Source organism: Myotis nattereri (genome assembly GCF_964212035.1).
Source record: "Myotis nattereri genome assembly, chromosome: 18".
NCBI classification, from domain to species: domain Eukaryota; kingdom Metazoa; phylum Chordata; class Mammalia; order Chiroptera; family Vespertilionidae; genus Myotis; species Myotis nattereri.
The window spans coordinates 14,217,047-14,230,047 of NC_138093.1; the positions used below are offsets into that span (position 1 = coordinate 14,217,047).

General features: G+C 60.5%; 2 protein-coding genes across 2 annotated transcripts in view; both read left to right on the plus strand.

Moving 5' to 3' along the window:
* INTS3 (integrator complex subunit 3) overlaps positions 1-4,740 on the plus strand; it is a gene marked incomplete at its 5' end in the record, with an annotated part of 37,860 nt that extends 33,120 nt beyond the window's left edge. Inside the window, 8 exons of the mRNA XM_081111866.1 lie at positions 297-372; positions 694-807; positions 1,148-1,196; positions 2,679-2,846; positions 3,189-3,289; positions 3,458-3,530; positions 3,698-3,854; positions 3,942-4,740. Coding sequence (XP_080967992.1) covers positions 297-372; positions 694-807; positions 1,148-1,196; positions 2,679-2,846; positions 3,189-3,289; positions 3,458-3,530; positions 3,698-3,854; positions 3,942-4,019 — 816 coding nt within the window. The 3' untranslated portion in view covers positions 4,020-4,740. The remainder of the gene's footprint in view (positions 1-296; positions 373-693; positions 808-1,147; positions 1,197-2,678; positions 2,847-3,188; positions 3,290-3,457; positions 3,531-3,697; positions 3,855-3,941) is intronic.
* Positions 4,741-6,389: 1,649 nt separating this feature from the next.
* Positions 6,390-10,822, plus strand: SLC27A3 (solute carrier family 27 member 3). The gene is made up of 10 exons (XM_081111918.1): positions 6,390-7,119; positions 7,404-7,613; positions 7,938-8,096; positions 8,593-8,717; positions 8,978-9,172; positions 9,274-9,364; positions 9,474-9,672; positions 9,874-9,971; positions 10,075-10,205; positions 10,520-10,822. The coding sequence occupies exons 1-10, from the start codon at positions 6,507-6,509 to the stop codon at positions 10,694-10,696; spliced, it is 1,998 nt and encodes a 665-aa protein (XP_080968044.1). The 5' UTR covers positions 6,390-6,506; the 3' UTR covers positions 10,697-10,822.
* Positions 10,823-13,001: the final 2,179 nt, after the last annotated feature.

Genomic DNA, 13,001 nt, shown 5'->3' on the forward strand with positions numbered 1-13,001 from the left:
ACTATGGCAGGTAGAGAAGTTGCCATTCTCTTGCCTCCGTGTGAGAGATGGCTTCACTTAACTATTCTTGCCCCAAATGGGTCTGTGGTTACCACTCAGGCCTATTGCTTCTTTCCCAGGCCCCTTTGTCCTTCAGAGACCCCAGCATCCATTGTATGCCATTTCCTCTCTAAACCTTTAAAAACTAGGCTTTCACTTCCTCTCATTTCCCCGTATTGAGCCCTCTTGGTTCTCCTGCCATGCTGGCTTCCCGGGCTCTTTAAAACCAGTGGGTTATGGCTTCTCCTCCTCCTCAGCTCCAGGAGCTGGTCTGCCATGTGATGATGGGGAACCTGGTCATGTTTCGAAAAGACTCAGTCCTCAACATACTCAGTAAGTGAGCAGATCTGTGAGGAACCTGGAAGAGAGGGGGTGGCAGCCTGTTTCTAGGAACGGGAGGGCTGGTTGTGGGGCTGAGGATGGGACAGAACAGCATCCACCCTGCTCTGCGGTCTGGGGTCATGTCTCTGGATCTGCTCTTGCTCTGTGAGATGGAAAGATGCCCTCTGGCTTCAGGGCTGATGGGGCTACAGAAGCTATCTGAATGAAGGCTTTTTGTGGAAAGGGAAAGTATCTGTAGGCTTAGGATTGGGGTGCTGGTTGTTAGGGGAAGAGAGAGAGAGAAAGAAGAAATGTCTCTTCACTGTCTCGCAGTCCAGAGCCTAGAGTGGGAAACCTTTGAACAGTACTGTGCCTGGCAGCTCTTCCTGGCCCACAACATCCCCCTGGAAACCATCATCCCCATCTTGCAGCACCTCAAGTACAAGGGTGAGTAGGGATGTGGCAGGGAGCATGGTGATGGGACTCTCCTGGTCGGGCTGGGGCAAGGCTGAGGCCTCTAGACTCCAGATGAGCCCAGGCCCCTGCTCCCCTCCCACCGAAGCTCTTGCAGAAGGTCAGCCACTTCTGCTCTTAGCAGAGCCCTGCGCGCCCCTCTGAGCCAGGCGCCCGCTGGGCTCGGGCTGTGCAGGATCCGGTAGGACTCTCTTCCTGCTCCCGAAGACTGTTTTTGCTCCTCCCAGCGCTGTTGGTTGGAGGAGGGGAGAGGTCCCGGATGTCTTCCTGGAATTGTGCCTTCCTCCTAATGGCCTTTACCCTTCCTCCACAGAGCACCCAGAGGCCCTGTCCTGCCTTCTGCTTCAGCTCCGGAGAGAGAAGTGAGTCCCACCTGGAGCTGAAGAGCCCCATCCAGCACGAGAGATGCTCCTGAATGGAGGGCTTTGGTCCTGCCCCTTGGCCATGTTTGTTCCTGTTGTTGACATGGGCTTCTTCTGTCCTTTCCCCAAAGTGATTGACAAATCAGCAGCTCCGGGGACCTGGGCTTCCTCTGGACTTTCCCCCCTGCCCACCAGGAGCTGCCCTGGGGGTGGGGACCGGACATCCCTGTTTCCTGCTGCCACAGCAGTTCTAATCCCAGAGCCGCTGCTCCCCTCCCCCAGGCCCTTGAGGCCACCCCTCTGCTAATCCAAGAGGAGGAAGGGTCAGAGCAGAGGGGTCACACACCACCTGCTTCCTCGACCTGCTGGTTCCCTGCTGGGGGGTGAGGCGGAGAGGCCCCGCCCCCATCACAGACACTTTTTGTTGGTTGGTTTGTTAATCCTCACCCGAGGATATTTTTTCCATTGATTTTTTTGAGAGAGTAGAAGGAGGGAGGAGGAGGAGGAGAGAGAGAAACATTGATGTGAAACAGACACATCCATTGGTTGCCTCCCACACGTGCCCCAGCTGGGGCAGGGGATGGAATCGTAGGCCCTTCAGTGCGCAGGCTGACACTCTAACCACTGAGCACACGAGCACGCCAGCCAGGGCCATCACAGGCACTTTTTTAAAAAAAATATATTTTGTTGATTTTTTACAGAGGGGAAGGGGGAGGGATAGAGAGTTAGAAACATCGATGAGAGAGAAACATCCATCAGCTGCCTCCTGCATCCCCCACTGGGGATGTGCCCGCAACCAAGGTACATGCCCCTGGCCGGAATCGAACCTGGGACTCCTCAGTCCACAGGCCGCCGCTCTAGCCACTGAGCCAAACCGGCCAGGGCATCACAGGCACTTTTGCAACAGCTCCGTATACCTGGCCCAACAGCTGTTGTCTTTTCCCTTGTGCCTTCTTGTCTTGTCTTTCCCTTTTCTCCTCTCTTCCCTGAGAGACTAGAAGCGGTACAAAGCGTCCTAAAGGAGGCGGGAAGGCAGGAGGACTGTGGGGACTGTGCCCTCCCAGCCCTCACCCCCGCCTTCCCTGGGCTGGGTACCAGTGTGGCTCACAGCCCGGGATGGGGGGCGGGGGGGCGGGGCAGTGCTCACACATCACATGTTGTCCTTCACCTCCTGGTCATTTCCTGAATGTTTTGGGGAAAGGGGGGACTTGGGGGCTTCCTTCCCCGCAGGTCCACACGCACCTTCTGCCACCACAGAAACTACAGAATCTCACTTCTTGTCTCCTGGCTTCTGCAGAGGATGAAACCACATTCCTTGGCCTAAAGAGAAGAGGGAGAGGGATGTGAGAGTAGGAAGCTACAGGACTCGGGTGGGGCAGGGTGAGGAAGGCTGAGGTTTGGGAAATAAGTACATGGGAGCGATCTGGAGGTTCCTGCGGCCAGCCGTGTGAGCCGGGTGCCCACAGCCCCTCTCGCCCCCAGGCCCAGCGAGGAGATGGTAAAGATGGTGCTGAGCCGGCCCTGCCACCCCGATGACCAGTTCACCACCAGCATCCTGCGACACTGGTGCATGAAGCACGATGAACTGCTGGCCGAGCACATCAAGTCCCTGCTCATCAAGAACAACAGCCTCCCACGCAAGAGGCAGAGGTGGGAGTGGGCCCTTCAGGACACACCAGGCCGAGCTGCTGCTGTCCACCCGCCATCCCGGGGCAGCCCATGCTGTCCCTGCCTGGCTTGTGGGTGACACCTAGTGGTCCAGTGGTCCGAAGCTACACCGCACACAGGACCATGTGGCCCCTTCCCCTCTTTTCCTAGTGCCCTGTGGCCGGTCCCTGTTCCAGCTCACCTCCCTGATCCCATCCCAGCCCTCTGTCCCCTCCCTGTATGGGATGTGTCTGTTGTCAGGAGGGACCCTGCTGGGGGAGAGTGCCTTGCACTCCTGGAGCCCTCACTGGGAGCTCAGGTCTGGTTCTCATGGCTTCCTTGCAGCCTGAGGAGCTCCAGCAGCAAGCTGGCCCAGCTGACTCTGGAGCAGATCCTGGAGCACTTGGACAACCTGCGTCTCAACCTGACCAACACCAAGCAGAACTGTATGCGCCAGCCCCCCTGAGTGCAGCCTGCCTGGTGCTACCCTGGCTCAGACCGCCCCTGGGCCGGGTGGGAGCGGGGCAGGAGGAAGTCACCCCTGGGCACCGCTGGTTAAGCTCCCAGACCTCTGACCGCTCTTCCTCCCTGCTGCCCCTGCCCTCTCCCTCTAGTTTTCAGCCAGACCCCCATTCTCCAGGCGCTGCAGCATGTCCAGGCGAGCTGTGACGAGGCGCACAAGATGAAGTGAGGCTCCTTGGGAAGCAGTGGGGAAGGCCAAGGGGGGGCCGCTGGGGACACAGACTTAATGACCAGGAAGACCAGGGGCTTGAAGAGGAATGGAGACCCGGGCGGGGCAGAGAAGGTGGGAAGGAGGCCGGAGGCCCCGCCCTGAGAGCGCTTCCGCCCCGCAGGTTCAGCGACCTCTTCTCCCTGGCGGAGGAATACGAGGACTCTTCCACCAAACCCCCCAAGAGCCGGCGAAAGGCAGCTCTCTCCAGCCCCCGGAGTCGGAAGAATGCCGCTCAGCCCCCCAACGCGGAGGAGGAGTCTGGCTCCAGCAGCGCCTCGGTGAGAGCCCTCGCCCGCGGGAGGGGCGTGGGGGCGGGTGCAGCGGCCAGCAGCTGCCGGGCTGACCTCCCCTGCCCTCTCCTCCAGGAGGAAGAAGACACAAAACCGAAGCCCACCAAGCGGAAGCGGAAGGGCTCCTCTGCCGTGGGGTCTGACAGTGACTGAGTCCTGCCGCCCGCCCGCCCTAGTGGGACGGCCCTCCTCCTCGGTGAAGCGGAGGATCAACGGGGGGAGCCGAGGGGAGCACCCTCTCCCCATCCCGATCGGCCGGTGGGAAGCCCGATCGCTGCCATGCAGCCTCAGCCCCTCGCCCTCCCTGGGGCCTGCAGCCCGGCGCTGCCGCTCCACCGGCGCTGGGGTCCCCTGAAGCCGGAGGCTTCGGAACCTGGGCTGCGGGGAGGTCCTCAGGCCCCTGCCCCTCCCCCAGCCCAAGGAGCTGTTTAGATCAAGAGGAGAAATGGCAGGGGGGCAGCTGGCCAGACGAGGATGAGAGGAAAGACTCAAGGGTGCGCGTGTCCTTTCTGACGATCCCCTTTAGGTCTTAATTTGCCCTGAACAGGCAGCTTCTAGTCGCTCTCCGTACACTGGTATGAAACGGGCATTTAACCTGTGACAATGTCCGGCTGCCTGTTTGTTTCCCTGGGGCAGATGCCACAGGCGCTCAGGAAGGAACCTGAGAGGGAGGCACAGCCCCACCTGGTGTGCCCTGGAGGCACCTCACGCTGGGCCAGAGCCCTAAGGAGCCTCGGAGACGTGCTCCCCAGAACTGTCAAAGGTCCCATTTCCTTGGTTTTTTTCTTTGGGTTTTTTTGTGGGGTTTTCTTTGGCAGAGATAATCGTGTTTTAAAAGCTGTTTTTAAATGACAATAAAACAAGCCAGAACCTCTTTTGTGCCGGAGTTGCCGCCCCCATTTACCCTGTGCATGTACAGGTGGTCTGTTTAATTGGCACCCCTCCTGTGACTTCATAATTTCCCCCTGTTCCCTTCCTGTCCTTCCCCCCCTTTTTAAAAATATTTTTTAAAATATATTTTACTGATTTTTTACAGAGAGGAAGAGAGAGCAATAGAGAGTTAGAAACATCGATGAGCGAGAAACATCAGCCGTCTCCTGCACACACACACACACACCCCCTCCCCCCACTGGGGATGTGCCCGCAGCCAAGGTACATGCCCTTGACCGGAATCAAACCTGGGACCCTTCAGTCTGCAGGCCGACGCTCTATCCACTGAGCCAAACTGGTCAGGGCTTAAAAATATTTTTAAAATTGATTTCAGAGAGGAAGGGAGAGGGAGATAGAAAACATCAATGATGAGAATCATTGGTTGGCTGCCTCCTGCATGCCCCCTCCTGGGGATGGAGCCGGAAACCAGGCATGTACCCTGACCAGGAATTGAACCGGGACCTCCTGGATCATATACATAGGCAGACGCTCAACCACTGAGCCACACCGGTCAGGCTGTCCTCCCCTCTTCTTGTCTGAAGCAGAGAGGACTTGGCTTTGTCCCCCATCATTCTGGCTGCCACTGGCAGTGAAGGCCAGGCAGTAAGCCGAGATCTGTCCTTAACCATCTCAAGTAGAGACTCCCAGAAGCTGGTATTTGTCATATTCCATTTAGGAAGGCCGAATGCCAACTACAGGCACGCTCCCAACTCAGATCCTGGCACGTGGGGAGTTCGGTTACCAGGGAGGGGGCTCCCCTTCCTCCACACTGTGTACCGGCAGGAAGAGCTCCTTGGCTGCGCTGTCCCCTCCTGTCAGGGAGGCTGGTGGCCAGCTGGAGAGGCGTGGAGTTCAGGCTGACCGCACAGCGGCTAAGCCCGCAAGCTTGTCTCAGGTTCTCCCCTCCTTCAGAGCTGCTACTCCTTCCTTTGCAAGTCTGAACCGCCAGAGGCCTCTTTTCCTTCCTCTCTCCTTCCCCAGTTTTCTCTGCCCCAATTAAAACCAGGATGGAGAGCATTCACTGGCTGGCCCCAATTATTGTACCCTTGCCCAGAGGGAGGGGCCTCCGCCACGGCCCCTCCGGAAATCTGGCGGGCTGGGCCTCCACCTTTCCCCTACTTAACTTCCAGCTCCCACCCATCCCCTGGGGTTGCTGCTGCTGCTGGCAGCTGGAGGGAGGGCATGGGTCTGGCTACCTTGCCGGGACTTGCAGCACCAAGCAGGCAAGGGGCCGAGTCCTTCGGTCTTTTGGGAGAGAACCGAGGCACCGTTCCGTCACGGGTGCAAATGAGAGAAGAGGGAGCGGTGGACTTTGATCCAAACGTCCTGGTGCTCAGGCCTGGACGCCAAAGTCCAGCCAGATGCCTAAACCGCCCTTGAGAAGGGACCTAAAATGAGACGACCCTGGGATTGAGGGAAGGCGTGAGCACCGCCCAGGACCTGGGGAGGTGCGGGCGAGTCGCCTGGAAGGAGCGAGTCCAGGGCGGACCGTAGGGGTGGGGAGGCCGGGAGTGCGGGGGCCGGCCCCCACCTCCGCCCCTGCTCGCCTCCTGGGGGAAGGGGCGTGTGCCAGCGCACGCGCGCTCCGGGGAAGGAGCGGTCTCAGAGCCAGAAAGTGAGGCCCCAGTTTCTCGGAAGCAAGTACCAGGCAGCAGCAGCCAGAAGCGAGAGGCTGGTGCCAGACGGCGCCGAGTCGAGGAAGAGGGCGCGATGGCTGCTCTGCTGCTGCTGCCCCTGCTGCTGCTGCTGCCGCTGCTGCTGCACTTCTGGCCGCAGTGGCGCTGGTGGGCGGCAGACTTGGCCTTCGCGGTTCGCGCCCTACGATGCAAACGCGCGCTCGGAGCACGCGCCCTGGCCGCGGCCGCCGGCGACCCGCAGAGCCCCGAGGGAGGCTGCAGCCTGGCCTGGCGCCTCGCACAGCTGGCTCGCCAGCGCCCGGCGCACACCTTCCTCATCCACGGCGCGCGGCGCTTCAGCTACGCGGAGGCCGAGCGCCAGAGCAACCGGGCGGCGCGCGCCTTCTTGCGCGCGCGGGGCTGGGAAGAGGGCCCCCGCGGCGGCGATTCGGGGGACGCCCGGGAAGGCGAGGGGGCAGCCGGAAGCCAGGAGGCGCGGGCTGCGAGGGAAGGGGATGGCGCGGCACCACTGGCACCTGGGGCCACCGTGGCGCTGCTCCTCCCTGCCGGCCCGGAGTTCTTGTGGCTCTGGTTCGGGCTGGCCAAGGCCGGCCTGCGCACGGCCTTCGTGCCCACCGCCCTGCGCCGGGGCCCCCTGCTGCACTGCCTCCGCAGCTGCGGCGCGAGCGCGCTGGTCCTGGCGCCAGGTGAGGCTGAGCGCCCGCGGGGCGGGGCCCGCAGGGAAGGGGCGGGGCGGGGTCCGACGGGACGGGCTCGGAAGGTACCCGAGAACGTTTCTGGGGCTCCCAAAGGGTGGGGAGGAGTCTGTGGATTTGCGAAGGGATGGACGTCCATACTCTACTCTCACCCAAGAGCGGAGCGGGGGGAGGGGGTTGGGGGGGTAATGGCCACGCCCATAAGCTAAGGGGTGGGAAAGGCTTCTGGGTGGCGGTGGGCGGAGCGCGGAGCTGTGCTTTCCTGCCGCATCCAGAGTTCCTGGAGTTCCTGGAGCCTGACCTGCCGGCCCTGAGAGCCATGGGGCTCCGCCTGTGGGCTGCAGGCCCTGAAGCCCATTCCGCTGGCATTGGCGATCTGCTGGCTGAGGTCTCCGCTGAAGCGGACGCACCGGTGCCCGGATACTTATCTGCCCCCCAGAGCATAATGGACACGTGCCTGTACATCTTCACCTCTGGCACTACCGGTGAGGGCTGGTCACCATGCTTACCTCCCAGAAGCTCAGGCAGAGGAAGACAAGGGTCTGGGACAGGACCTGGGACCTCGCAGCTCCCAGGCCACCCCTCCCAACCCCCCGGAGGAGATGGTGACCCAGCGGCCCTGTCCTCTCTCACCAACCCTCTCATTCCGGTCCTTTCTCCGCCTTCCGGATCTTCCCACATTTCCAAGTCAGCCTGGCCTCCCTTCTCAGCTTCGGTTTTGCCTCTGTGCCTCTTTCTGTGGGAAACCCAGCAGGGGCGACGAGGGAGGCAGGGCTTGGCGCTGAGCCCTTCCCCTGGTCTCCCCCCAGGCCTCCCCAAGGCTGCTCGGATCAGTCACCTGAAGGTCCTGCAGTGCCAGGGCTTCTACCAGCTGTGCGGTGCCCACCAGGAGGATGTGATCTACCTGGCCCTCCCACTCTACCACATGTCCGGCTCCCTGCTGGGCATCGTGGGCTGCTTGGGCATCGGTCAGTCTCCCCTCGCCAACCCCCATGCCATCCTCTAACACAGATTTAGGAAGCACCTGCTGGGGTGCCCACCTGGGGTGCCCCGAGTCCTTCAGGTGGAGAAGGGAGCAAGAAGGCAGGCAGGGCCTACTCCAGGAGCTCCCGGTACAGTGGGGAAATGTCACCTCACAGACCTGCAGGCTGAGCACTGTGGGAGGCCATGTGTTCACAGAACTCCGCATTCCAGGGACAAGGGGTTGGAAGGGCTGGGAGTGTCAGTCCGGGAGGAGGCACATGGAGAGGAGGGGTGGGACTTGGGGCAGGGTCCCCGATGGGGCGAGGAAAGGGCATACCCTCTGAGGCACAGGTGGGAAAGGAAGAGGGCCAGCTTGGCCAGCCCACAAGTGAGAATGCTACTGGGGCGCTGCAAGCCAGTGTCTGGGAAGAAGGGGGCAGGGCTCCCCCGACAGCCCTTAATCTACCTCTTTCCTCGCTCCGCTTTCTCCCCTTCTGGCAGGGGCCACAGTGGTACTGAAGTCCAAGTTCTCAGCTGGTCAGTTCTGGGAGGACTGCCAGAAGCACAGGGTGACGGTGTTCCAGTACATCGGGGAATTATGCCGATATCTCGTCAACCAGCCCCCGGTGCGTGGGCTCAGATGCTGGGGGGGGGGGGGGGCGGGGGGGAGCTGCCAAGGCAGGGAGATGGGCAGTTGCCAGGAGACACCGGGACAGGTGTCTGGGAGTTGAAGGCAGAGGAGGAAGCCCGGAACGACAGGACATCTGATGCTTAGGGAGTCTGAGCATCCCAGTGGAAGGATTTCTGGGGGATGACAAACAGGACTTCACTTTGGGAGCTGGCATCTTGGTGTGAAAACTCCTGCCCCTCTTTGCACGCTTCTCAGAACCAGGCAGAACGTGGACACCAGGTCCGGCTGGCGGTGGGCAGTGGGCTGCGCCCGGACACCTGGGAGCGTTTCGTGCGGCGCTTCGGGCCCCTGCAGGTGCTGGAGACGTACGGACTGACGGAGGGCAACGTGGCCACGTTCAACTACACCGGCCGGCGGGGCGCCGTGGGCCGAGCCTCCTGGCTTTACAAGGTGAGGGGAGGAAGGAGCTCGAGCCCTGGGACAGCCGGCGGGTGGCTGGGAGGGCCTTCATGCAACTGAAATGACCCGGTGCCTGGGGCTCCCTTCCCCAGCATGTCTTCCCCTTCTCTTTGATTCGCTATGATGTCACCACAGGGGAGCCATTTCGGGACACGCGGGGGCACTGTGTGGCCACATCTGCAGGTCTGTGTTGGGGGTGGGGGGGTGGGGGGATGAAGCTGGCTAGGGGTGATTGGCCTTGAAGAGTGGGGTGGGAGGCCGCAGTCACCCCTGACCCCAGCTGCTCTGCCAGGTGAGCCAGGGCTGCTGGTGGCCCCGGTGAGCCAGCAGTCTCCGTTCCTGGGCTACGCCGGGAAGCCGGAGCTGGCCCAGGGGAAGCTGCTCAAGGACGTCTTCCGGCCGGGGGACCTTTTCTTCAACACCGGGGACCTGTTGGTCTGCGATGACCAAGGCTTTCTCCGCTTCCATGATCGTACTGGGGACACCTTCAGGTATCTGTCCATACCTTCTGTCTCCGTCCAGGCATCGCATCTCTGTGGCCCGGGCCCCCTAAACCTCAGCTCCGTAATCCCCCAGCCCAGCCCGGCTCCTCATCTCACCTCTCCTCCCAGACCTCTGGCCCCTGCCCTCATCTCCCCGCCGGCTCTGGGGCCATGACTCTACCTCCCGGTTTTGAATCTGCTCTCTGGCAGGTGGAAGGGGGAGAATGTGGCCACGACCGAGGTGGCGGAGGCCTTGGAGGCCCTGGATTTCCTCCAGGAGGTGAACGTCTATGGAGTCACCGTGCCAGGTGCCCAAGCGTGGGAGCTGGGGGGGCACCTGGCCCACCTCCCGGAGTCGGTGTAACTTGGGCACCGGGAGCCTGAGGCTGAGCCTTGCCCCCACCTCCCCAGGGCACGAAGGCAGGGCTGGAATGGCGGCCCTGGTTCTGCGTCCCCCCCACCCACTGGACCTCGGGCAGCTCTACGCCTATGTTTCTGAGCACTTGCCACCTTACGCCTGGCCCCGGTTCCTACGGCTCCAGGTAACCATCCACTCCTGCTGCGGCCTCTCGCCCCACATATGCACCCCATCTCTGTGCAGCAGTCGGTGGCTCCCAAACCCCACCAAGGGACACCCCATAACACACTGAAGAGGAAGAGCAGCTCCTCCCAGACATGCTCCTCACCCCTTCATATCTAGACTTGGCTCCTTCTCTTCCCTGTCACCTCCTCCCCTGAACCCTGACCTCATGACCCCCTTTTCCCAGACCTGCCCCCTAATAAAATTCAGGCAACTCACCTGAGCCACCTGGGCAGCATACCCCTCCCTTCAACTCCCTTGATGCCCCCTTCCCAGGAGTCTCTGGCCACCACGGAGACCTTCAAGCAGCAAAAGGTTCGGATGGCCAAGGAGGGCTTCGACCCGAGCGCTCTGCCTGACCCGCTCTACGTCCTGGACCAAGCGGGGGGCGCCTACCTGCCCCTCACACCCGCCCGGTACCGAGCCCTCCTGGCGGGCGACCTGCGGATCTGAGCGCCCTCCCTGCCCGGCTGAGAGGGGCCTGTGGGGCGGGGCATCGCAGGGGCTGCAGGGATCTTTTCTACCCAGATTTGTACTCTTTATTTTGTAATAAACGCGCCCAGAGCCAGCCTGGCTGTCTTTCTCGTGTCCAGTCCGTCTTCCCTGTCGGCTGTGGCACTGCTTCTCCCTCCGGTGTTCGCTCCTGGCACAGAGCCCGGCCCTCCTGCCCTGACTTCCTGTGGCCTCTGGATTTTCCCTCTCTGGGGACCCCAGACAATCCTTGTTCTGGGACAACCCTGGTGACGGATGTCTGTGATCCTGGTGTCTGGTCCCAGTCTCACTCTGAGTTCAGGGCCCCCCCTCCCCCCTCTGCTTTCTCCCCAGAGCTGCAGGCCCCCAGCGTTGCCTCAGGACAGAGGTGGCGGGGCCTGGGGCAGAGCCTCCACCAGGCAAAACGGGTTTGATTTGGGGGAAAGGATACTCCAGGCGCCCATCTCCCCTCACAGCCAGTCAGCGAGGAGGGGAGAGAGGGTCACGCAGCCTCCCCAGCGCAGAGGGTCCCAGTTTCACCTAATCCTGGCCACACGTTCCCTTGAGGAGCAGGCTGGGAAGGGGCCCCGCAGGCTCTGGGAGTTTGAAGACCCTCCGTGGAGCAGGGCTCCGAGGGCACGCGTGCCTGTGGCAGCAGGAGGAATGGAGGAATCAGGGAAGAAGGCCTCCCCACGCCCTGAAGGAGGTGTCAGAAAGTTAATCATTTAAAAGCCTGAAATGATGAAACTCCTGCTTCTCCTAGAACTAAAGTCTCCTCCGTTTTAAGCTGTGGGTCCCTGACATTTTCTGCTACTTTCCCCTGGGTTGTCTGTCCCCTTCCAGCCCCTCTCCCCAATAGAGAGCCCAGGGGAAGGGCCCTACCACCAAGCTGGGGCCCCCCTGGCTAACCCTCCCTTTCCAAAGCACGCTGCCCCACCCTCCACCAACAAACCCGATCCAGTGTCACCAACCGACTAGTGGAGGCTCACGCTGGGGTGTAAGTGACATCTTCCCACACTGACCAATAAAAGTAATTTCGCTGCTTCTGCTCACCTCTCTACTCTGCCGAGGGTCTGCCTTGCAGGGGGGGGGGGGGGGCGGGGGGCAGGGTCCAACTCAGATGTAGCTGCTTCACTTGGCTGGCAAGGGCACATGGTGCAGCTGCCCCCTTACAACCTTAACTCATGTTTCCCAGGACTCAGCCGGGCAGCCCCCTCCCTTGTGGCATCACACACCAGCTCTCCCCACAACCCCTGTCTCAGTCCGTCTAAATCTGCACCATCCGATATGGCAGCTGCCAGCACACGCCTGCCGAGGACTCACAATGTGGCTAGTCCGAGCGAGCTGGGCTGTAAGTGCGCACTACTCACTGGGCTTCAGACTTACCACCAAAAAGAGAATTTAAAGATTTCTTTCAAAATTCTTTTCTATTGCTTACATGTTGGAATACTATCTTGGATGTATTGAGTTAAATAACATGTTAAAATGAATTTCACTTGTTTATTTTACTTTATAAACATGGTTACTAGAAATTTTAGAAAGAATTACTTAAAAAAATAAATAGCCCAGCCGGTGTGGCTCAGTGGTTGAGCGTCGACCTATAAACCGGGAGGTCAGGGTTTGACTTCCCGTCAGGCCACGTGCCTGGGTTGCGCGCTCAGTCCCCAGTGTGGGGCGTGCAGGAGGCCGCCGATCAGTGACTCTCCGTCATCATTGATGTTTCTATCCCTCTCTCCCTCTTGGTTCCTCTCTGAAATCAATAAAAATATTTTAAAATAATAAATAAATAAAATAAAATTTAAAAACTAGGTTTTCCTGCTAAAACACACATTGAAGTGCAATAAAATGGAATGATGAGATAGTTTGCAAAGAGAGAGTAAACCAGAGGAGCCAGAAAGGGGGGGCTGGGCTCAGAGAAACATTCCTGTCTGTTTTGTTTTGTTTCAGCCCGCGGGCTGAGAATGGTCTTATATTTTCACCGGGTTAAGGAAATCAAAGGGATATGTCACGACATGTAAAAATGACACGGAATTCAGGTTTCCGTGTTTATACTCAGTCTTACTGGGACCGGCCACGGTCCTCCCTCTATCTGTCCTCTGTGGCTGCTTCTGTGCTATAAACGCAGAGACGAGTGGTGACAGGGTCCAGACGGCCTGCAGAGCGGGAGACGCTGACCGTGGGCCCCTGGGGCAGCTGCCAGCCCGTCCAGGGCGTCGGCCCGGCGCCCCCGGGGGGGACCAGCCCCTGGCGGCCCTGGTTGGGGACCGCGCCCGGGGGACCAGGCGGG